We start from the raw sequence: 24541 nt of genomic DNA, 5'->3' as shown, positions 1-24541 counted from the left end.
ACCTTGAAATGCCGGCTACAAGAGTGCCATACAAATGTCTGTTCTCACTGTCTGGTGACATTGTAAATAAGAAGAGGGCAATATCATACCCTGTAAATGGGAACAAACTTGTTTGCCTTAGCGATTGGTTGAACAAGAAGTAGGACCGAAAGGACTTGCAGGCTCTAAAGTTTTACATTGTTACATAAGTGCACTCAAAAAAAAAAATCTACATTTGTAAATTGGACTTTCATGACAGAGATTGCACTACAGTACTTGTATGAGGTGAAGTGAAAAATACTATTTCTTGTTTATCATTTTTACAGTGCAAATATTTGTAACCAAAAATGTATACTTTGACTTCAATTACAACACAGAATACAATATATAAGAAAATGTAGAAAAAACATTCAAAATATTTGATTAATTTTAATTGGTATTCTATTGTTTAACAGTGCAATTAATCACTATTAATTCTGAGTTAATCGTGTGAGTTAACTGCGATTAATCAACAACCCTAAATAAAACCCTTTGTCCTCATGGAGGTAATACGGAATAGGATTTTTCCTTAAAATAACTGAATTTTAGAGAATACCACCAATTACTGCATTGTCCACTATCGTGGAACAGCATCATCCACTACATAGTTAAGGCTGAAGCTAGTTCCTTTTTAGATTCGATTTTCAACACCGCCCACCGTACCCTAAAACAAACCCCATCACCCTGCCTGCCATATTTCATCCTGGGGAAGACTGGCAAATAAGACAGTTAGAGAGTTTGAAATATTAACTGCTCACTTTTGTAAAGCTTGAAAAATATTATCCAAATTTGTTTCTTGTTGAGAAGTGGCTTTCAGGTTTGTTGATGTTGATTTTATTTTTTTTTAAAAACTGTATGAAAAGCAGTCTTTATTAATAGAAACTGACCCACTTCTGAAATGATTCCAGAAAACACATGAAATGCATAAATTGAATAGGAAATCAGCGGAAGTGCGGTGGAACAGAGGACCACAAAAAGACATGGACTGGCAAGCTGAGGCTTGAAAGGAGTAGTGAATGGGGGCAGAGGACCAGGAAGCACATGAAACTGTGGAAATATCATCAGCTTCTACAGAATCTAAATTTCATTAACAAAAAACAAAAACAAAACAAAAAACCCTATTCTACAGCCCTCGCATTTCCAAAAGAATTCTCCAAATGTGAATTGAGTGTAAAGTGATAAAGTACTGTCTTCCAGAGTCCTCCCACAGGCAAGTCCCAATGTTGTTTCATTGCCAATCAATTAGAGAACACGCTCCTTTAAAGTTGTGCAATGCTCCCTTATAATGTTTTTTTTTCACTACACTGAGCTTTTAGCAAATCACAGTTACCCATTTCAGGTTCACTTCTACAAGCTGCACTAGCCACCAATCCATCACCTATCACAAATTGTTTGGCAGCTGCCTGCTTTGACCACTGCTTGCAGAAAGAGCAGCCCGTTGCAGCTAGCTGGTGGGGGCTTGGAACCAGGGTGGACCAGCAGCCCCCCTATCAGCTCCCCACTCCCCTAAATTCCCTGTTCAGCAGCCACCCAGCAAGCTACCAATTGCCAGGCAGTTCAGCTGTCCCTCCCCTCACTGCCATGTGCTGCTCCTGCCCTTTGCCTTGGAGCTGCTCCCCGGAGCCTCCTGCTTGCTGTGCGGGGGCAAGGGGGCCCTAATGTCAGGGTGTCCTCCTCCCCCTGCTTCTGCCCCCCGCTTACCCCATCTCCATAGAGCGGGGGGGGGGGGCACAACAGGGCCCAGGACGGAGGGATCTTGCTGGCAGCAGTTGCTGTCTCAACTTACTGATCTACTTAAAAAGGCAATGTACTTAGAGTGGGGTCAGTGTACTTAAAGGGGCAATGCGCATCTCTCTCTCACACACACACACACACACACAGGGTGTGTGTCTGTGTCTGCCATGCTGTCTCCCCTCCCTCCATTTGTGTCGCCTTGTAGAGCGCGAGGCTACATTAACAATGTGTTACCCCTTGAGGGCTCAGCTAAGTGCTAGTTCATCATTTGGCAGTAAGGCATTCCCTGGGAAATATCCCACCCTCTGACTTCACCGCCTGAACCAAGCTTCACAATCATCATTGCTGTGTACAGTATTAAATTGTTCAAAACTTATACTGTATATAAAGGGTACACACACACTATAGTCTTTTGTCTGGTAAAAAAATTTCCCTGGAACCTAACCCCTCCCCCTCTCCCCCCCCCCCCCATTTACATTAATTCTTATGGGGAAATTGGATTCACTTAACATCGTGTTCCTGAAAAATGAGACTTTAAGCAAAACAACTACAACATTAAGTGAGGAGTTACTGTACATGTTACCACGATATTGTGAAAGTGAAAGCTTCAAATTGAGACTGGAGGAGACATACAGCAGCATAAACATTCTTCTTGCAGCTAAATAAAATATGAGGGGCCAAATCATAATCATTGTTCCTACAATGTTTGCAGAAATAATGAACAGTTGGATTTGCCCCATTTCTATTGTAGGGAGGAGGGACTGAGAATCATTTTCCCTATCCCAACTCCGAGCAAACCTTTCTGCATCATCTCACCACATTATGGCTCTAGTACTGAATGGATACTGACCACTCTCAGCTACAAGTAACGAGTCTCCCAAACAGATTGGATTTTCCATGCCACACAATGATCTTGTTGGCAAGATCTTTTGCAGATTCCCCCTGCAACTTCTGATCTCTCACTAAAGGCAAGTGAGTTGGGACAACCATCAGTAGGGATCCCATGAAGCATAAGTTCCTGAGATAAGTGCACTGCCACTGGAAACAAAGAATTCACAGAGACACTGAGCTTCTGTGAATTCTTTGGTCCTCTGTAGACTAATTGGGATCATTCCCCTTGCCCCCCTCCAGGATTCTGAGTTAAGTAGAATTTGGAGCTCAGTGCTCTTTTAAAACGTGAGAATATGGCAAGAACTCCGACCTCTGTTCTTCCACTGATAAACTATAAGGAAGTCACATAATTTGGAATTTATATTTTCCTTGTCCTTTTACAACATTTTACCATGGAAGTGACAATTTGGCCAAGAATTTTCAGTTAATGTGTTGAAAGCTTTCATTAGTCTAGTTACAACACTGCATTCTGCACATACTAATGCTCTTAAAAAAATGTTAATTCCATTTGCAAATTACCTTTAAAGCATAAGCTTTATAGATTCCAAGGCCAGAAGGGACCATTGTGATCATCTAGTCCGACCTTCTGTATAACGAAGGCCACAGGACTTCCCTGAATTAACTGTTCTTTAAACTAGAGCATCTTTTAGAAGAACATCCAATCTTGATTTTAAAATTTTTCAGTGACAGAGACTCCACCATGATCCTTGTTAAATTTTTCAAATGGTTAACTACCCTTGTTATTTCCTCACCTTATTTCAAATCTGAATTTGTCTACCTTCACTTCAACCACTGAAATTTGTTACACCTTTGTCTGCTAGACTGAAGAGCACTTGATCAAATTTCTGTTCATATAAGTACTTATAAACTGTGATCAAGTCACCCCTTAACCTTCTCTTTGAGAGAGAAATAGAGACTCACGGAACTCAATCACTATAAGGAATGTTTTCTAATCCTTGAATCATTCTCGTGGCTCTTTTCTCAACCATTTCCAATTTATCAATATCTTTTTTGTATTTTGGACACCAGTGCCAAATACAGAGATAATATAACTTCCCTAGTTTTACTCAAGATTTCCCCGTTTATATATCCACAACTCACGTTAGCTCTTTGGCCACTGGCATCACACAGATAAATATCTTTCCCATGCCACCTGTGTTTTGAAAGCTTCTAGAGCTGAAAGTCAACAAGGAAAGTTCAGCTCTGAGCCAGGTTAATCAGTGCTCTACATTATTTTCATTACCATACCAAACAGCCTCAAAGAGTCAAGCATGGAAATTCTAAGGATCATTCTTGCATTTCCAAGAAGACAATCTACATTTTTTTAAGTGACAACATGCTATGTTATATAGGTGAAAATGGACAAAAACTGAATGACCTTATGAATCATCACATTGCACAACAAGATAGGCAATATATACAATTTTCAGGGAATGTTTTTCCATATATCAACCATTCTATTTTTGATAGAATAATTTCAATTTAAAAAGAATTAACCGTTAAGACAATGACAGACATTTTAATTGAATCTTTATTACACCAAAGAAACACAACAAATGTCTTAATGGAGATTCCCAAAACAATACTAAACCTATAAAACTGCCATGCTTACAATTTAATGGTTTTCCTTCTGTACTGTATATTTTACCTTTTTATAGTCTGATTGATAGATCGTTACTATAAGCTAAACAGAGCTATTAAATATTCACATTAACTTTAAAAAAAAAGATTGTTCACCTTTGATCTCATTATCTCAATTTAATTATGAGGCCAGAATAAAACAGACAGACAGTTGCTATACCTACACACATTTCCTACCTCATTTGTTTCCCAAAAGATTGATGTGGGACAGGGAGGGAAACAGCAATTCTCAAAACTCTGCCCACTATTTTTTTTTTTAAGAGTAACCTAATAAAGATTAATTCCTTACTGTTCTTTGTTGGTGTGGTTTGTTTTAGGGTTTTTTATATTAATTGAAGTTCTTGATGTTTTAATGATGTCTTAAAACACCTTGCAGTCTCTACTCAGCTTAGTTACATATTTCACAGATCTAGACTCAAAGCCAAATCATGGTTCAGGAACACAAGTTACTTCACTTCCTTGTCTATAAACCTTCACTCCTATTTTTGTCTGCCTCACACTTCTCTTACCATTGTCCCAACCCCCTGCTTTCATTATTGTCCAAAGTCAGAACTCTAGACTGGTCTAATGCCAAAGGCCGATTTGAAGTGCTCATCCATTCCATATCATTAGCCGCTAAAAACAAAAAGATGCATCACCTGTGCTTTTACTTTCACATATAGTAGTCATGGTACCTTATTTGCAAAGCTTCATTTATGTTTTTGTTTCACATTAAAACCCATCATAATCCAGTTACAGGCCTATTCTGCTATTTTAATAGCCTGCAACTCTGACGTGCGCTCAGGAGAATGAACTCCTTTTTCCTAGCACCATTGCTTGCATATGCTTTCCTTCACACAGAGCTCATAATAGTCTCTGTTAATATATACAGACTCCTTAGACCGTCACCATTATTGGACACTACCTGCAAGATCAGTGGGTTTCCCAAATAATCTGGAATACAATATAAATGTAACTAAATGAATACCCTATTTTATCCACTGATCACAGGACTACCAAATATTTTAGCAAGCGTGCATTACAGTGCCAATCTGCCACTGCTGTTAGAAAGGGAGCCCCCCAGGATTTAGAATATTTGAAATATTACGCATGCTACTTATTTTTGCTTGCCACACGTATAATATACAGGAGTGGCATACCACCCACTGAACACACACAAAACAACTAATGATCATCATATGGTTGTCCCCACACCTGTCACTCTTATGGTAGTATCAGGGAACATCACAGTCAGATTTTGTGGGGAAGGAAGAGGGATGGGGGGGGGGATGAGGGTGGAACAGGTACCAGTATTTCACCACCATATGCTTAAAAAAATTTCTGCCATTGTTGGCTAAGAAATAGGTCTTTAGGACATCAGTATTTCAGATGAATTATTTAAAGTAGGTATTTATTCACACAGAAAGGCAACATTTCTGCTCTATGCAAACTTCTAAAATTCAACAACCCAAAAAAACTAAGAAATCCTATACTGTACATGCTTTATACAATATACATGCTGCAAAATATGCTGTGCTAAAGGAAAAACAAACCATCACAGACATGCAAAACTATTCATGCAAGCAGAGTATTTTCAGGTCTATGATTTTTCATTATCACCATGGTAAGGTACACTGCCCCTATTCTGGTCAATTTTTATGGCAATTTTGCAAGGCTAGATTAACAATATAATATTTAATTGTACTATGAAGGCTTAGAGTAAATATTTCTACGCCTTATTAATTTTTAGTTAATTTCTGCATTATTATTATTAGGGACAGATACAAAAAGAAAAACTATGTCTAATAGTAGCCTGAAGCTTTAAAAATCATCCCAAAGCTTCCTCTTTCTAGTGACACAAACATAAGAGAGAAGCCCCTGCAGAAGAAAAGTCTTCTCTGGCCATGTCACCGGGCTCCCCTTCCCCAACTCTTCAGATGGGCCTTTTACAACGTTAGAAGAAGAAGAAACAAGCAGCGTAGGCCGGGGCCCGAGCGCGGCTGAGAGCGCTCCAGAGACGAGACCCCGCTCCGCATCAAGCCTCACCTGCCCATTAACCTCCTACCTCAGCCTCCCGCAAACCGCCCCTCCACAGCTGACATCGCTAACCCCAGACCAACGACCCACCCTGTGCCAGCCCTGAATAACTCTCGCCCGCGGTCCGTCCCCCCCCCCCATTATCTCCCCACACACACCAAACCACCTCCCCCCAACAAACCTGCCCCTGCAAACACTCACCCTTCCCCCATCGGGCCACCTCTTGCTGCGTCCCTCCCCCGGCACCCCCTCTTCCCCCACACGTCCTCCGGTCCGTGCCGTGTCCCTTTGACGGCCGGTTGCCAGGACGAAGGAGCCGCCTGTGGGCCACATTTCCCCACACACGCACCTTCCAGAAACAAGCTGTCCCTGCAGCCGCCGCCACCGGCCATCTTCCTCCTGCCGCTGCTCCCCTCACTCCATGCCCGCGTTGCTCGCCCAGGCACCGCCGGCGGGGGCCAGGCCCTTCGCCCGGCCCGCGCGCTCTGCCTCCCGCACAGCAACCCAGCACCGAGCCCCTTCCCCCGGCTTCCCCAGTGCACGGCAGCACCCAGCCGAGCGACGCTCCCCCGCCCCGCTCCCTGCCTGCCTGTTCCGGCCCGCGTGCGGGAGGAAGAAGCAGCGCGTCGGCTCGTTCCCTTATTGTGTCCGCCACCGGCAGCCCTCAGTAGTTCCAGCCCAGGCCTGGCCTGGCAGCTGCCTGCCGCCGCCTCAGCGGGGGAGTGAGCGGGCCTGAGGCAGCCGCTCCCTGCGGGTCCCGCACATATCCCCGCTGCAGGAGAGAGGAACCCTGCTGCTGCCTTTTTCTCCTCCCTGGGACTTAATTAGTCATCCCTCAGCCCCTTCCCTAGCCCCAGGGCGTACAGCCCACAGCCTCCAGGGAAGGGGACTCTAATTTCCCTATCCCCTGGATGATAAAATGGCCGCACAAGGGCTCTGCTGGTAAATATCTACGGCTCTACCGCTCCCCCTTATCAGCTCAGGAGGCTGCTACTTGCTGGGTGGAAAGGTGGGGTGTAGGTGGTTGAACTACATAAAATGAATGAGCTTTAAAGACTGAGGGGGCAATTAGTGAATCCTGTGCCAAGGATCCTTCCCACCCCTTCTAGGTCATAATCAAACACATGCACAAACCCAAGGCCACACTTATTTAATTTATTTTAGTTTCTAAAATTCACTAGTAGCCCGCTGACACTATTCTTATTTAAGGTGCTGAGTCTGCAAACACTGATGAATGATAGTCAACATCAAACATTCAGAAATTAGGAGTCAAACCCGTCAAAATCGGGAGATATTAAAAATAAATGCAAAAAAACTTAGGTTTTTGAGCCTTTAGGGTTCACACTTTAAAGCTTTTCTCTAGAAGCAGGAGGGTTAGAAACTTATATGTTTAAAAGTGGAAACAGTTTCTCACGGTCACAGGAGACCAGACTTTACGAACAAAAATATGAGAGACTTTGGCCAGTCTCCCTCAGTTGCACAGGTGGATTTCACCAGCACAAACTTATGGCAGAATCAGGGCTCTAGATACCTAATTTAAAGCACCCAAATTTTAAAAGATTAGATGTGGTCCAGGGGCCAAGGTGAATGTACAGGTCCTGCATTCCTTGCACGTCCAAAACTCCAATTTAACTCAATAGGAGTTGGCAGAATCAGGCCCTAAATTACATAAATTGAAGTACATAATGCACCAAATAGCTCAAGGCCCAGAAACAAAGCAATGCAGATTTAAAAAAAACAAAAAAAAAACACAACTATAGACATATTACCTTTAGATTAGATTATCTTTGAAAGACTTCAAGAAATAAGTGTGATTTAAGGAAATATTTTAAGAGAGCAGTCAATTTTCATACAAATAGGATGAGGAAGTTCCAAGCCTAAGAGATAGCATGTAAGAAGAAAGACTATATCAATTCCTCTAACTCTACCTTACAATTCCTGGACTATGGGGTTGCTGAAAAGATGCTCTGAAAGTTTTAGTGTACCAATAAGCCTAAATCATTAGACTTCAAAATGCCAGTCTTAGAAAAACAGGTTTTATTCAGAGACGAATCAGAAAATTTGATGTGGTATTTCATTACTGATTAAATTCAAAGTTCAAGCTAGAAAAAGATAAATGCATAGGATTTATGTTAAAAAGGAGAAAGACCTTAAATGTCTCATTGAAACCTAAACAACAAAATTCTTTATCATGAGAGAGAGAGAGACACAAAGACCCTGATCCTGCAATAGGATCTGTGCAGGTAGACCTCTATGCCTCAGTGTGGCCCCCGTGAGGGCATAAGGGTCTACTTGTATCCAGTTTCAGGACTGGGACCATAATGTTAATTCAAAATGGGGAAGTTTCCCTTGAGCGAGACCAGACTTTTGATTCAAATCTAACAAACTGTTTTCCAAAACTAGGAGTTTTATTTTGATAAAAAAGAAATGCATGACATGCTCGTGTGTCCTCATTGACTAAAACAATGTCAGCAAATATAATTCCATAATCCCTATGTCCCAATCTTTGCTACTGTTTTTAATGAGTGGACATCAAACATCAAAGTAGTTTGAAATGAAATGGACCATTTAAAGAGTAACCAATCCTGCCCCCCCGCCCGGGGGATGATACTGTCTTCAGCAACAGGAATTATAAGATATTAAACTGCTTGTGCTCCTGATTTTAGGCTGTCCTGCTGCGGCAGATTTCCTGTCTATGGAGATTTTGTTGTTTAACATCTACTTTTTTCTGGAGAAGGACTCTTCCTAAATTACATACCAGAGAATAGAGTTTCCTTTTCTGCCATTTCATTTATTTAGAGATTCCTGAAAGGAAAGTGTTCTGAAAGGGGAGTGTTTAGCTCCATTCCTTCCTCTCCTGAGGCCATTCTTTTCACAACTAGTCCTTTTTCTACTTTAGAAGTTATTTTTCACATTATATGTGTATGTGAATGAATGTAATCCATATAATTTAGAAGATAGTTAACCATTATCATCCTCTTTTTAAATCTCTGCAATCATTCTCCTAATTTCCCCCCAAAATTAAAGAGAAACTCATTTCCCATAATTGAGGGCTAATTGAGTCAGAAAATGTAAGATTAGTATATCCTAATAAAGAAATCTTATAGATTTGCTGGTTTTATTTCCTCTTTTCTCCTTACCTGAAATAGTCCTCTCTGAGTCAAGAGCAGGAATAAATCTGATAGCTGCTTTCTGAGTATAGCAGCCATTAGAATCTGACTAGCCCAGCTGTGACTGATTGACAGTCACAGGTACATAATTTAAGGCCCTGATCCTGCAAATATTTATGCATGTGTCCTATTGATATAAAGCATGCAAGTATTTACAGGATCAGAGCCTAAAGTAGTATGGGACCTCTGATATATAAAGCCTTCTTCAACACAAAGTAGGAGGAGGTTATGATCAGTTAATGTTGGCACAGGCAGAAGTATGGAAGGTAAAGTTCCAGAAAGAAACTTAAATGCCCGCTCAAACAAAACCACCACCACCTGTAGTTTTCCTTGGCAATATTGTACCCCATGTGCACTATTTCTAATCTTTCTATGTTAAGAAATTTACATATGCTTGCTCTGGTGGATAGTCTTTTACAAGCCAATCCAGCTCCTTAATCTGTGATATGACCCTCTCACTTGAAGTTCAGTTTTTACATTTTTGATGAAGTGGTGTTGGGAGGAGGTTCTATAGAGACAATATGTTCAGTGCCTTCAGTACTCCTAAGCCAATGACTGTTAAGTAAAAAAAAAAAGTGAGCTAAAAGCATGAGAAAATCATGAGAAAAGCTAAAAATGTTTTTAAAAATAGACATGTATTTTAAATAAGTGCAGAGAGACCTGGTAAGGAAAAATGTCCATTTATAAATCTGAATGTTAACTAAAATATCCTAATGTGTTTTTCCTATGTGAATAATTGGAGAGGAAATTGTAAAAAACCTAGAATTTATCATTATTATTTATAATACCTCCTGTCACAGATTATATACTTTTATTACATATTTTAAACTAAACATTAGATCTTTAATTTAAAGGTCACTTACAAGATGAAAACAAATGGATATAAACTGGCCATGAGTACATTTAGGCTGGGAACTAGAAGTAGATTTCTAACCATCATAGTAGTGAGGTTCTGGGACAGTCTTCCAATAGGAGAAGTGGGGACAAAAAACCTAGTTTTAAGACAAAGCTTGTGGAGAATCATATGGTAGGTACAGTTACTGTTATTTTGTGTATGGGGTTGTGGGAAGTAAAACCTGTGGTATGAGATGAGACAGTGATTTAACATCTGCAGACTTTGTAAAGGCCCATTTAGTTGCTAGGAGCCACCATGGAATGTTCATTCAAATGTCAGCAGGGGCGCATGGACTGTTAGAAGAGAGAGTTAAAGCTTGCCAGCTACAAGTGAGTTTTTTTCAGGATTTCAATGAAAGTGCTAGGACTGGCCTCTCAGGACACCAGAGACAAGGCCAAGGGACTGTATGGGTCCAGTAAGTAACTGTACTGGGAAGGTAGCATTGAGATCTATGTTGGAAGATTTAGGACCCCACAGTTTCTGAGAAGGAAATCTGAACTGGGACCTGTAGCAGGCTTTCCTGTGTTGAGAGGGTAAAGAAAGTATCTCCAGATGAACAGTAAATGAATTCATCCATGGGTTTACCTGTAAGTCAATTGTAAGAGTTTGCTAACCAAGTCTGAAATGGAGCTGTTGGATAGTGGGCATTCTAGCAGTGGCTCCTGAAGAGCACCTGTCATATTGATCAGCGAGCACCCTGCTCCTGGGAACAGAGTCCTTGGAAAAAGGTAGCAGAATGATGGGTGACATGATATACAATTTCCAAGTGTACAGCTTGGTGATGGTAGCAGTTACAGGAGCCCAGAGCATAGGAAATCTGGGGTCATGACAGAGCTAGATAAATTTATGAATGGGATTATATGATTGCATTGCCTGTGACAGCATGAGACTGAACTCAATGACCCAGGAGGTCCCTTCCAGCCCTATGTTTCTAGGAACGGAATTGTTGATCGTACATATATCCTTACATAATTATTAAAAGAAAGGGAGCAAATACAAAAAGAGCTAAGACAGCAATGAATATTCATTCCCATAGGTATTCATATTGTTTTTGTATCAATTAAAAAAAAATAATTTTAGCCCATATAGCCCATCTTTCCTTAAATAGCTCAGTTATTAATCTAATACAGGCATTTCCATTTCTCCTAATTCTTTCATTCTGGTTCTATAGCAGGTATATATTTTTGCACCCAAAGTATTAAAATACACTTATTGACTGCAGTTATTCTAAATAGGTGTGTCATTGTTGATAACCCCTGAAATAACTATTGTACAGATTTTCTAACATCTGACCAGAAAGTCATACATTTTTTATGTCATGAGTGAAAAAAGAAAAATGCTTGGATTGTCAAAATATATATTTTTGATTATTTATAATAATGAATGGAGAAAGTACAGTACTTACAATAAATATATTTACAGCTTAAAATATTAAAAACTATACAGGCAGGAAACTTGCTCTTGCCCTGTACTCTAGAGATGACTAAGAAATTTAACCAATGTGAGAAATAAGAGTACATTTTAATTATATTCTGCACATTTGCTCTCCAAGCTACAATCTAGCTAATCTTTGAGAACAGTTTGATTAATTCAATGGTGCCTTTTTTAGTATGAGACAAAATGCAGGCCTTGCTTAAACTACTCTATGTTACGGAGTAGGTAACATTTTCTTTACTATTCTTTCCACAGACTGTGCCCATTTAATTTAAATACTGTAACTCATTCAGAATATGAAGTACCCAGCCACTCAAGTACAAACAGATGTTTTATTTTATTGTGCTTTTAAATAATGAAATTTAAACATTTTCATAAAATTACATTTGGATTTCACAACAATAAAAATAGCCTTGAAATATTAGGGGAAGCTACATTTTAGTATTTGTAAGCCAGAAAAATACAAATAAAATATTCTCAACATATTTTAAATGCTTCACAATAAATGTTTTTCATTCTTAATTTGATTTATTTAGCAAAACATAAAAACAAATCAAAATCATGAAAGTGTTAGATAGAGAGACAAACAGACATCCCCCTCTCCTCCTTTCTGAAATAAATGTTCTCAGCTGTGGCTGATAAAACAAAGTTAATGAAAGGAAACGTGCAAAATACCAGTAGGCCTAACTGCCCACACACAGTCCCTTCAAAAAACTGGGTTTTCTTTCTGACCGTTATAAAAAAAAACGGTTTTGGCATTGTTAGAAGAATTAATAGCAAGGCTGCATCTATCCTAACACTTCTGGTCTTCAGGCTATGAGTCAGAGATAAAGTTCTGGGCTGAAAGCATGAAAGCAAGTACATAAGTTTACAGACCACTTCCTCCCCCTACTCCTTTCCCCTCTGTGTCAAGCTCTGATAGAATTAATATCTCACAAACCTAGAGGAAAACTGCAGGACAGCCTTTGTGCCAAAGTTAATGCACATTCATACAGATTTTACCGACTAGACAGGCTTTATAAATTTTGCACAAATATACAAGGGCAATATGAACATCAAGTGCAATCAGTACAAGAACACAAATAGAAACACAAAATTCAATATACAGAAGAACACAAATCCCCCTCTCCCATGTTGGCATACATGATTTTGTTATAATTATTTCAGAACAGGCAAGGTAAAAATCATGACCCTCGCCTACATCCATACATGCCTACAGTTATGTGCAAAGCCTATATCCACCAACCTAAATGCATGCAGTACATGCACAGACACCCTCAAAAATATGTAGACACACAGTTGTTTTAATAACATATTTACACTTGGAAGGATTAGATTTTTATTGGTAAATAGCAACAAATGTTTATTTCACCATACACACGCAAACCAATGAAAAATATTTCCATTAATAATCAAAATTTACAGGTAGGCAAAGTAAGAAAAATGCTGTTGGAGAATTTATTAGAATTTGATTTAAGGCTATTCATTTTGCATATTTTGACATATACGGTAATGTTGACAATTTGTATTTTAAGTTATAAAGCTTTAACTTTTTAAATCTCAACATCTACCATCATTAAATTATTATTGTTTGACCCCATATTGTCTGACCTTCCCATAGCTCAGTGGTTTGAGCATTAGCCTACTAAACCCAGGGTTGTGAATTCAATCCTGGAGGGGGCCACTTAGGAATCTGGGGCAAAATCAGTACTTGGTCCTGCTAGTGAAGGTAAGGGACTGGACTCAATGACCTTTTAGGGTCCCTTCCAGTTCTATGAGATAGGTATATCTCCATATATTATATTATTATAATATTAATTTCCCACAACCATGAAAAAATAAATAGATAAATCTAAAATTAAACATCAATATTATCCATCAGAATTATTAAAAAAAGTCACTTTCTGCCAAGCCTATTTTATAGAACATACACAGAGCAAACACATAAGCTCACTTACAGTTAATATTCATTTGACCACATAAGCCAAATGAAAAAGATAACCCCCTTTTCCAAGCATAGATGAAAAGTAATATCTGAGTATTTACGTTGTGGTTCAAGAAACTGTTTTTCCTCCATAAAGCTATTAGTGATGTTATTTTATTAACACATTTTTGTGGGTGCTTATGAACTGTAACCGTTATTGTGAAAATTTAAATATCCAGAGATTTAATAATAATAATAATAATTTATTGGAAGAGCTTTAGGAAATTGTAGGAAGTAACTAGACTTCATGAAGCACTTTTCAAAGTGCAGTACATGCATTAAAAAATTAATATCACCCCTCCGTGAGCAGTAGCTAGTGTTTTCCTACTGCAACAGTTTAAACTAAATACAGCATGGATTATGGGGTGTGAATAGCAGTGCACATCAAAGTGCTGCGCTTAACTCCCCCATGTGGATGCTGTGGGCGAGAACTAAAAGATTCCTCGTTCAGATTAATGTAGTTCCTTGAGGAACACCAACATACTCAAGGGCACGCAGTGTGATGTGGCAGAGCCAAGATTAGAACTCAGAAGTTCCTGGATACCTGACCTTTATTTAGGACTCTAGATCATTCAGTTAATTAAAACAGCCTTATATGGTGATAAGCATTAATATGAGTCTTTAGAAGTGAGAAAAAACAAAGTTACACAGAGTTAACAGGGAGGGTTTTCTCCATGTTCTTCAACTACTTTGCATTTTTATTTCAGCAACTTAACCTAGTGTGAAATGTTACAGAAAAGGAAAATCCTGATGGCTAGAGGCATGCATAAAATAGCATATGTGCCCCCAACATCACTACAGCTGAAATAAAGAGGGTAATCATTTGCAAACTCAAAACCTATAGTGGGACTTCATTAAAATACCAGTCCATAGACAGTAGGTGGTCCTCATTTATAAGGCCTTCACTGACTAAACAACTTATGTGGTCACTTGAAAGACACCCGCTTTGAACCAACTGTACCTAACACAACTTCATTCCTTTCACGCCTAGACTCTCCACTCAATCACTCTTTAGGTTGAAGCAACTTATTTTGTTAAAAGAAATAATGGAGTACTGAACAAATTTAACATCATAGCCATCCCAACTGTTAAAATCCATGGTCATGCTTTGGGCACCCTTTGACTTGGCTCTTCCACTACAAGATTTAATACTGTAATATCAGAAAAAAGTTACTGTGCCTGTTTTCATTTAATCCAAGGGTTTTATAATTTCTGTATAACACATATTTAAAGATGTTATGATTTATTATTTGTACTGCAATAGCACCTAGAAGTCCCAACCAATTGCACTACTCATTGCACATATAATAAAAAGTGCCTTCCCCAAACAGCTTTTAGACTAAAATGTCTACTTTCATTTGTTTACAATAAATCATTCAACTGGCATTTAAAAATTAATTTGACTGTGAGGCCATTGTATGCTTTATACAATCACAATGCCTATTGTTTGCCATTAACTGCAAATACCAAGATTTTGATGTTTCCTAGGGGAAGATATTTTGGCTAGGTTAAGTTTGTTGAATACTTCAAAATTTCTATTAAAAAAATCAGTTGCCTCAACTTCAAAAGTCTCACTTGCACCCCTTTTTCATAAAAAACTTAGTCTTTAAGTCATTTCCATCTTTGGTGACACTGATATCAGATAAAGGTATATATAATCTCCTTCCCTCCCCCATATTTATGAAATCCACTTTGTGACTGCATGTTTAAATAAAGAAGTTTATGTTTAAAATGTAAAATCATCTCTTTATTCAAAATTGATTTATATAGGCTGGTGGGTCCCCTCACCACCCTAGTTAAAACTCAAGGCCACTCTAGTCTCTTTCAGGCCCTTCCCTCAGGACAAAGTTTATTAATTCAAACAAAACACTTACAAAGTAACACAAAATAAAGCTATGACCAACACACATCATAGTGGCCCAGAGCCAACCCTCCTTTGTAAGTCACAGGCACTAATCTCCCTCAGCAGTTCATAGAAAACACCTGACCCTTTCCCAGCTTGGTCTGATAATCAAAATGCACTGGCTGGCCCCGGACCCTTTGGCCTATAGAGAGGCAGACCACCTTGTTACACCATATTACATCTTCAATCCACTGCTTTTCAACTATTTCTCAAAGCAAGTCATATAAGGACCCAACCCATAACATTTTTCTGTGTGTGTGACTGTTATGCTCTCTGTTTATGCTGGTGAGTGGGCAGTTAGGAAATAGAGTTAAAGGACACATCTGAATGGGGTCAAATCATACTTCTGGCAACAAATTTTTTTTGAGAACTTTCTTTTCTGTTTAAAGGGGATTGTAAAATTTAGACTTTATTCATAGCAGTCAGTGTTATCTAAAGTTAAGCCAATAATGCATACTTGTCACAGAGGGTATGTAAAAAGAACCACACAGGAGAAAAGAAACTTTGAGTTTTAACTCAGTTTCCCAGGAATTCTTCTGAATGGAAGCAGGGTTTGCCTCTCCACCTCAACCCACAGATGACAAGGGATTTGCAGGAACTACACATGCCCCATGCCTCTGCTCTACTGACTGGCTCCCACCAGTACCTAGATAGCACAACTCCTGCAATAACTGGGCTTCCAAAATCATCTCCCTCATGATTACACCTATAAATGCCTCATGATGGTGCCACAACATAAAGGGAAAACCCATGTAAGGTAAATCAGATTATTAATTTGCACCTGTTTCCCCCTGTGGTTTCTAAAAGAAAAAGGAATAATTGATTTTCATTGTCCAGACTGACAGAAATGCAAAACTTAAAAACATAGCATAAACAATCACAAGTAAACTGAATGTTTAACATGCCAGTTTGCATTTGAGAACAACAGGTAGGTATCAGTAAAATGATGGTATACCATAAGAAACAGCAATAGGAGAATGAGAGCATTTCAAAAAGGTAATCATTGGATTGTATATCTTGCTTGCAACCCTGTGTTTTGGCAAGAGAAATGGAAAATAACTAGAAGGTTGAGTTATGCAGAAGAGGTGGGACACACCAAATCACATGTGATTTGAACTCTGTATGGAAGAGTTACATTTTTGTCCTCTCCCTCAATCAGATTCTTCTGTCTCAAGTTTGGAAGGTTTTGTGGTAACAGTTGAAACCTTACCTGTAATTTCTATCCAGTCACTGCTCTGGAACTTTCAGACCTTTTTTTTCCATGTAGTCATGGCAACTTCCACTGCACTTACTCAAATGACCTATTACTAAAAGGGGCCTTTTAATAGCTCATTTTTATGGACTGAAGTTCTTAGTGGGGAACTTGCCCAGTAGCCTCTGCTGTACTTTCATGGCCAAAAAATACAATTAAACCATAATGACTGGTCCCTGTATCCAATTTCTAATTTCCTACTATGTGAGTTCCACTGTATATAGTTTATTTATCCACTCCTGTGGCAATTAATATGACAGCATCTGTCTTTGTTTCTGTGAAAGTGCAATGAGGGAGATATTCCCAGATTCCCTCCATCCTTGATGAATGGGGTTTTCAGTGGGTCCTCACACTGAAACTATGAAGAAATTGTCTCACTGTTATTCATCCAGATTTCTTATAGACATTTACTGTTATTGAATTAGTACACTGCCAATACATAAAAGTTTCCCAGAGTCTGATACTGTCACTGGATTGCTCTGAAGTAATTTAATGAGCTGTTGTACTTTATCAGTCTGGTGCCATACAAGCATTCATATTTAAAAGGACACCAATGTAAATTTTAACTATGTTTGCACATAATTCTTACAAAACTGACATAAAACTTACAACAAAATGCTAGCAGGAATCCCTTGGGAACTATATTCATAGCTTCTGAGAATGTCTCCCCAGATTGATCTCCCAGAGTTTTTTCACAACTCTCTTACAGTGTTGGAGCAATATCCTGATTAACTAAAATTAAACAAAGACAGATACTTGTTTAGAATCCTAGTGGTTTAATTCAATAAATGTATTTAATCACCATAGTGCTATGCAATTTATCCCAACAACAAAAGCAGTAATATACTTGATTGTTGACTGTTGAAAGCTGCAGAGAGATCAAGTGGCACAAGCATTGAGGTATCACCTCCACTGGCTCACGAAGTTATCTTTTAGTGCAAGGAAGGCTGCTTCAGTACTGTGACTTGGCTTGAAGCGTGACTGTGAAGCATCTGGGATATTAGCAAATGTCATTGTTCTGCCAGCAGATCTTAATGGGATAGGATGACTCTATTGTGGGTGACTCCATTCCTTTCTGTCTGAAAAATCTCAGGGTTGTTTTTGGTAATAAATCTTCTCTGAGAGCTCTCATGTGGGTTCCATAGGGCTCCCCCCTCTTTTTCAATGTGTATAGGGGGCAGTGAGAAAAAATAGGCAATGGTGCCTTCAGTATTTTGTTGACATCCAACTCAATGACCTTTCTCCAGAAAAACACTTAAACTTGTTCTTAGGTCTCATTGATTTGTACTGTATTATGTACATTTCTGTAAAAGGCACCTAGAATACAAAAAGCACTTTCCTCCTTAGTTATAATCAAAATAAATAAATAAAAATTGATCAATTTTTCAATCATTTTTCAGGTATATATTGTCTAATTGAGGATCATGATTTCTAAGATGGGATGAAATGTTAACAGCCTTTTTTTTTTCTTCAAATAAGGACATGTACAAGGGTCTAAGTAACATAATGTTAATACCTGGGCTGTGACTGCCACCCTGTAGTACAATGAATTATTTTCAAGGACAGGAAAGTTTTTAAGTGTTGTATCAGTTTTCATCATAAAAGCTTCAGACTCTGTGCCACCCATAAAGATGAATAAAGATTGTGACTGTCCTGCGACAAGTTTATCAGATGAAATATAAACTCTTCAGGAACAGATAATGTGATTTACAAGAAGGAAAATTAAGCCATATGCATTATCCATAAGTGACTTTCCAGGAAGAAGAAAATGATCAAATTGCACTTTCAGAAAAATGAAGGGCAAATGAAAAATGAACGTTTCCTTTCTTAAAAAAATTCTAGCATCTAAAACTGTGGGTTAGGCATTGCAGTTTTTTGCCTAGTAAAGTATTTTGAGATATCTGAAGTATGAAAGAGGCTAGAGTATATAAAGTACAAATTCCGTTCTATAGAACATGTTGTATATGTTAATTTATTTTTTGCCCATTTAAAATTGGTAGGAGTTTGATTCAAAGTATTTACACAACTTACAGATATTTTATTTGATCCTATATTTAGGGTTTTATACCACTCTAATTACCATGATGACTGACAGTGTCCGTTCAATTGTGGTCCAGCTCCAATCTCCCTCCCTCCCACTGCACAGCTGATTCACTTGGCTTCACAGTCCCTTTGTTTCCACTTACTGCCTCACTACTTCCTGTGCTCCTGCCTTAAGATCAGTCTCTCAACTTGCTGCCTGTCACTGCTCAACTTCCTCTCACCACCCCCTAGTCTCTCTACCTGCTCTGTCCATCTGTCTGGTTCCCTTCCTTCAGACAGCTTCTGTCCTCAGCATCTTTCTACCATCCTCCCATTGCCCAGCTCCCTCCCGCTGTCTGAGACATAGATTTTCCCCAATCCATCCCTCCCACAGATATTGCCCCATTCCTTGCTCCAGATTCTCCTCTCATGGCTCCCCACTACTGCAGCTCATTCTATGATAATGTCTATCAGTATCCAAGATCCACATTCAGTATTTGGTGGCACTGATAGCACTACTTATCTAGATGAATTAAAAAAAAAAAGAATTCTTCCCATCGCTATTTATAAAGCATAATCTTATTCTGCATTCTAAAGAATTTTGGTAGTTAAACACATCTTAGCTCTTTTTGTATTTGAAAGTGCATGCAATTTTGTTTTTACAAATTCTGCATTCATACTTAACCTTATAAAAGAATAAAACAGCAAATCCAACATAATTATATATAGTGCACACACACACCCCCAACAAAAATGTAATTAATGCAATGTAATGTTTGAGATTTTAAGTCAACAAAAGCCAGACCATTTAAAGCTAAGGTTTCCATGGCAACCTTAACTGTGTCTCCTCCGGTGTCTGCGTGATAGGGTCTTTTCTTACATGACCACATATTGCTACAGAAGAGAATGCAACATACTATCCAGTAATAGAGCATTGGTTTTATATATAAGATACTTATAGAGGGATATAGAAAATAAATATCTCTCCAGTTATTTCAAAGGAAGTTGTGGTTTGTTGCAATACTGCATACATGTAAATTTTAGCTACAACAACACTGAAAACAGCAGGTAATTTAGTATTAAAGATTTACATGAAAATATATAACATTATCAGTGAAATGCATCTTACCTAGTAAGTGAATTTTTGAGATGTTTATAATGCTACTAGTTATTTATCTCCCTAACTTAATAGAAAGTGTAGGAAGCAAGTATTGGTTTCTTGATACATCTTCACAAATTCTGTCACCCCAGTAGTATCTAACTACAAAAGTAATCTTGTTGATTTCAAAGGGACCATTCTCAGAGTAAGGTACTACTGGATGTGAGACAAGGTGTTAGAGTTGGGTTCTCTAGTAGTAACTCTCCAAGGACTCCTTGGTGTTACAGTAACAGAAATAATAATAATTATTATTAATAATAATAGTACTCTTGTTATAGTCAATTTGAGACTGGAAAAAAAATGTGATACAACTGCTTCTGGGAAACTGAATGGAAGATGACTCATTTGGACTGTGCTTTTAAATTAGTATAAGTGGGTGACAAAACCAAGGAATACCATATACACAGACATACATACTCATAATAGAAGAGAAATAAGCATGACATTCCTCCAGTTGTGCTGCAGCATATGTGGTTCTCCAAAATTCAGATTTCTATATGAAATGTTTCTATAGTGAGGACCTAGGGACTATACTAGCAGTTGATAGTGGTTAAACAGGTGGGTACAACTGACACTCATCCACTGTTAGCTCACAAGGAATCTGACACAATCACTAGCAAATCCCAGAATCAGGTCACATACTCTATTGACCACAACCAGTCAGTCCCACCAGATCAGAGAGGTTAACCATCTGAAATAGGAGTAGTCCTGTCCCTCCAAGAAATAATAATCACTAATCATCTCCACCTGGTAAGTAAGGGTACCACAAGGCAGCAATCCTATCTTCAGTGGAACTTCAGAATCCCAGCCCAGCCATCGCTCATCTAGCAGATATCCTTTACCCTCATTAAAAAGCTGCCACATTGCAATGTTTCCTCTACCAGGAAGAAAGGGATAGTGGTGTCCCACATATCAGCATGCAGTGCCCAATGGTGAATGCTGACCTGTCTATGGTAAGCTCTGTACCTGAGATAACTAGAGTTTAGGACTGACCACAAACTCATTTTTATACATGTTTCCATGGGAAGGAGGGATCCATTTTTCTATCACACATTTCTTTTTCTACTGACAATATGAAATCTCACACTCATATAGTACTTACAAGTGAGTGACAGCTGCCTGGAGGAGGCAGACATTGGTGAGGTTTTTCCTAGGTTGCTGAGGAAGAAAGTCCATCTACCTAGGGAGAAAGAAAAATCTAGCAAAACACTTGGGAGCACAAATGGTGTTGATGTGCCAGGGTAATTGCCTGGTGAGATTTCCTGAGAGACCCCTTCTGTATTACTGCCTGAACACTTCCCCTTTTGGCTTGAGTGCTAGCATTCACACTTGACTGTCAGGTTGGCAGAATAAATTAATTCTCCTTCTTGTGGTGGGGCTTACCCCCATCACCTGTTAGACAAGGCATTCAGAGCCCATTAGTACACCTGTGTTTGATTACCTCTGGACAGAGGCAGTTGAAATAGATAAGGATCATTAGGCACTTGTACCTTATAAGGAAGTGGAGGGACTGTAGAAGAGGTAGTGTTTACTTCAAAGCAAAGCAAGGCTTGATTGGCCCTAAGAGGAATCCTGAGCTAGGGCTTAAACAGGCAGGAAATCAGCAAGGAGGAGGAGCAGCCATGAGAAGTAAGTTAGGCTGTGGTAGAAGAGACCCTGAGGTAGGGTCAGTAAAAACATTTCAGTAGAGTTGGGGTGGAAGAGCTGTTAATTCAGCAGAGAGGGAAGAAGTTGTGTGAACTCATGGAGAGGCGAGAGGCCTAGGAACCAGAAGGAGGTTGTGTTATGTATAAGCTGTAGGCAAGTACCAAAGGCCTTAAAGGTAGGAAGTAGCCCAGAGAAACAGTACCTTGTCTAAAGGAAGAGACCTAGTTCTTTAATATGGTGTCCTTGAGTCAGAACCCAGAACAGATGATGGGCCTGTGCTCTGTCAGCTCCTAAGGAAACAAGTCTAAGGGAAAGAATATGGAGCCCTTGGTGGGGCTGAGGAATAGCCCAAGAGGGGGCTGAAGACTGTGGTGTGTGTGTGTTAGCATAGCTTGTTAACTTTTTAGCTGGACCTTGTTTCCCCAGGTGACTGAACTGTATGTGGCTTGGCTGAAGGGTAGAGTTATGGAAGACCCACTGAGAGGCAGATGGCCAGTAGGAGGTGCCAGAGATGAGGATTCTTTGTAGTGTTGCACCCAGACACAAGGAGGTGCCATGGTGGTGAGTACATTATGCTACCTTGCACCTATCCTTGCATGTCTCCTCGTGTGCCATTGCTGTCTAGCGGTCACTTCCAACTGCTGTGGAATGTTTGGGCCCCAGCATTCCATCTGAGAGCTCTCCAGGAAGGGAGAGGGAAAGGCTAGCACAGTGTTCCTGGTTCACTCAATAGTGTGGGGGCATGGGTTTTATTTGGACAATCAGGAGTTGGGATAAATGTGAGAGCATGAGCCATCTAGCAGTAGGGTAGCCTCCCCCATGGCTGGAGACTTGTCATCCTCCACCTTGCAGTTCTGGCCTGGGTTCTCTGCTTTGGGTTCTCTGCTCTATCTGAACCTCTGCATTATCTGATGCCCTTCCTTGTTCTCCAGCATGCTGCAAAGGGCATGTATATCATGCTGGGAATAAGGAAGGGATTTAGATAACATGGAGAATTCAGATAATGGGGTTTTAGATAAATGGGAGTAAACTGTAATATCTTGGATTGTAGGCTCTTTGTGGTGGGGATCATACTTGTTCTGTTTGTATAATAACTCAGATTGTGTTCCCTTCTATTTTATTAGACAATAGGTCAAATTCATTGTAACACCTGGGCCAAATGTATTTGTGGTAATTATTATATACTTAATAAACATCTGGATTTCACTACTTTACTCATTGTGATTATAACCTTCATTTACAAGTAGTCCTACTGACTTCTAGAATTGCAGTGTTCCAGGACCTATCTCTATGCTTAACTTGTATAATCATAATATTACAACTAGCATGTGAACCAAGTCTATAAAAAGTGTAATTAACCCATAATAAAGTACCTCAAAGAGATGTTCTTACTCCTAGTTTAGGTGAACATGTAATAGTAACATATCATGCTGAATATGTGTAAAGGGATAGAGCTTTCTCTCTGCACTTTAACTCAGTTACAGGTGGCAACAGATGAGACTGCACTCTGATCACTAATGCCAGTCAGTTCCCCTAGAGAAAGCTGATTAGAGTAACTGAAGTTAATTATCTAAAGAACTAATTGGCCCATCAGCTTAAGTCTGATTTAAAAGGGCACAGGAAGGAAGTGATGAGGGGAGAGAGGAGCAGGGTCAGGGGCCAGAACCTGTTTTTACAGATTTTGGAGAGGGGAGACCTTTGCTCCTCTCAGGCACTGGGAAAAAGGTTGAAAGTGCAGGGGATGCTGTATATAGCACTACTGCATAGGACTGTAAAGATGATGTTGGAGGAAACCAATAAATGGCAGTGTGGCTACACAACCAATGGAATTGGGGTGGTTTCTCTGGTGCTTGAAGGCAGGAATAGAATGCATCCTATTACACATCCTTTCTAGTATTTCTTGCATCAATTTTTTTTTCCTGGTACTCACTCCTTCTCTCCCTTGCCCACCCAACTATCTTTTGTGGGATGTTCACAAGTCAAAGATGTGGGAAGCATAAACACATGGTAAGATACCACAAAACTACTTTGACACAATGCCATGTCACTCCATATTAATAAATAACCACAACTTCCAAGTTTGTCCTAATGACGCCGATCACTCAACCTGGCAATCGAAGTTGACAGGCAGGATTATTAGGCATTGCCTTCTGCAGCAGAATGACTTTTCTACTGAATAGATTGGCCTATGACAGCTCTACCTTCTGTGGTTTTCTGAGGGATGTGCACCTTGGAAGGATATGTTTGACAAAAGCCATTTTTCACTCACTTGTGAAGCTGAAACTGGAACCTTCTTAAACGTGAGTGACTGCTTCAATTGTTGAGCTGTAGAAGCTCCATTAGATATCAATAGCAGTGGCCACCCAGACTTTTCAAACTTCCACATAGAAAATAGGCAGAAGTATAAGTTCCCATGCAAATGGTATATTTTTCTTTTTAAACTATTTTTTTAGAACTAATTTTTCAGGCTGGCACCTAAATTGCAACTGCAGATCCTGCATTTGTGTAAAGTGGAAGCATGTACACATTGTGTTCATGCTATTTTGTAAATATATATTCATGTATCTATGTATCACAGTCTTTCCAACTATCAAAACTCTGTTAGTGTACTTAGTGAAACATTTCTTAAAATTTTAGGAACACCACAAAGCTCACAAGAATGGCTTCCCTATTTGATTCCACCATACTTTATGGCATACACAGTCTACAGAGAGCCAGTAACATTAGGATGAAATAAACCCAGCAATCATTTCTCATTCAATCTGCAACAGTTGT

General features: G+C 39.3%; 2 protein-coding genes across 11 annotated transcripts in view; one reads left to right on the top strand and one right to left on the bottom strand.

Moving 5' to 3' along the window:
• The window catches only part of SENP6 (SUMO specific peptidase 6), a 187038-nt gene extending 164558 nt beyond the window's left edge, over nt 1-22480 (bottom strand). For 3 of the 8 annotated variants that reach the window (XM_045010856.1, XM_045010855.1, XM_045010859.1), the window contains exons 1-2: nt 22245-22367; nt 21222-21299 (exon numbers count right to left, since the gene is read on the bottom strand). In XM_045010856.1, coding sequence (XP_044866791.1) covers nt 21222-21299; nt 22245-22323 — 157 coding nt within the window. In that variant the 5' untranslated portion in view covers nt 22324-22367. Of the gene's footprint in view, nt 1-6649; nt 6865-9440; nt 9464-21221; nt 21300-22244 lie in introns of those variants that run through there. The other 5 variants (XM_045010854.1, XM_045010861.1, XM_045010858.1 and 2 more) reach the window with 4 other exon arrangements.
• The window catches only part of FILIP1 (filamin A interacting protein 1), a 200255-nt gene continuing 186387 nt past the window's right edge, over nt 10674-24541 (top strand). The window contains exons 1-2 of one of the 3 annotated variants that reach the window (XM_045010846.1): nt 10674-10694; nt 22193-22327. In XM_045010846.1, the coding sequence (XP_044866781.1) occupies nt 22322-22327 (6 nt within the window). In that variant the 5' untranslated portion in view covers nt 10674-10694; nt 22193-22321. Of the gene's footprint in view, nt 10695-10762; nt 10781-21641; nt 21749-22192; nt 22328-24541 lie in introns of those variants that run through there. The other 2 variants (XM_045010845.1, XM_045010844.1) reach the window with 2 other exon arrangements.

This window comes from Mauremys mutica, chromosome 3, assembly GCF_020497125.1.
Source record: "Mauremys mutica isolate MM-2020 ecotype Southern chromosome 3, ASM2049712v1, whole genome shotgun sequence".
In the NCBI taxonomy this organism is placed as follows: Eukaryota; Metazoa; Chordata; order Testudines; family Geoemydidae; genus Mauremys; species Mauremys mutica.
Note: the sequence above shows the minus strand (reverse complement) of the source record. Positions and strands in the feature narration are given on the sequence as shown.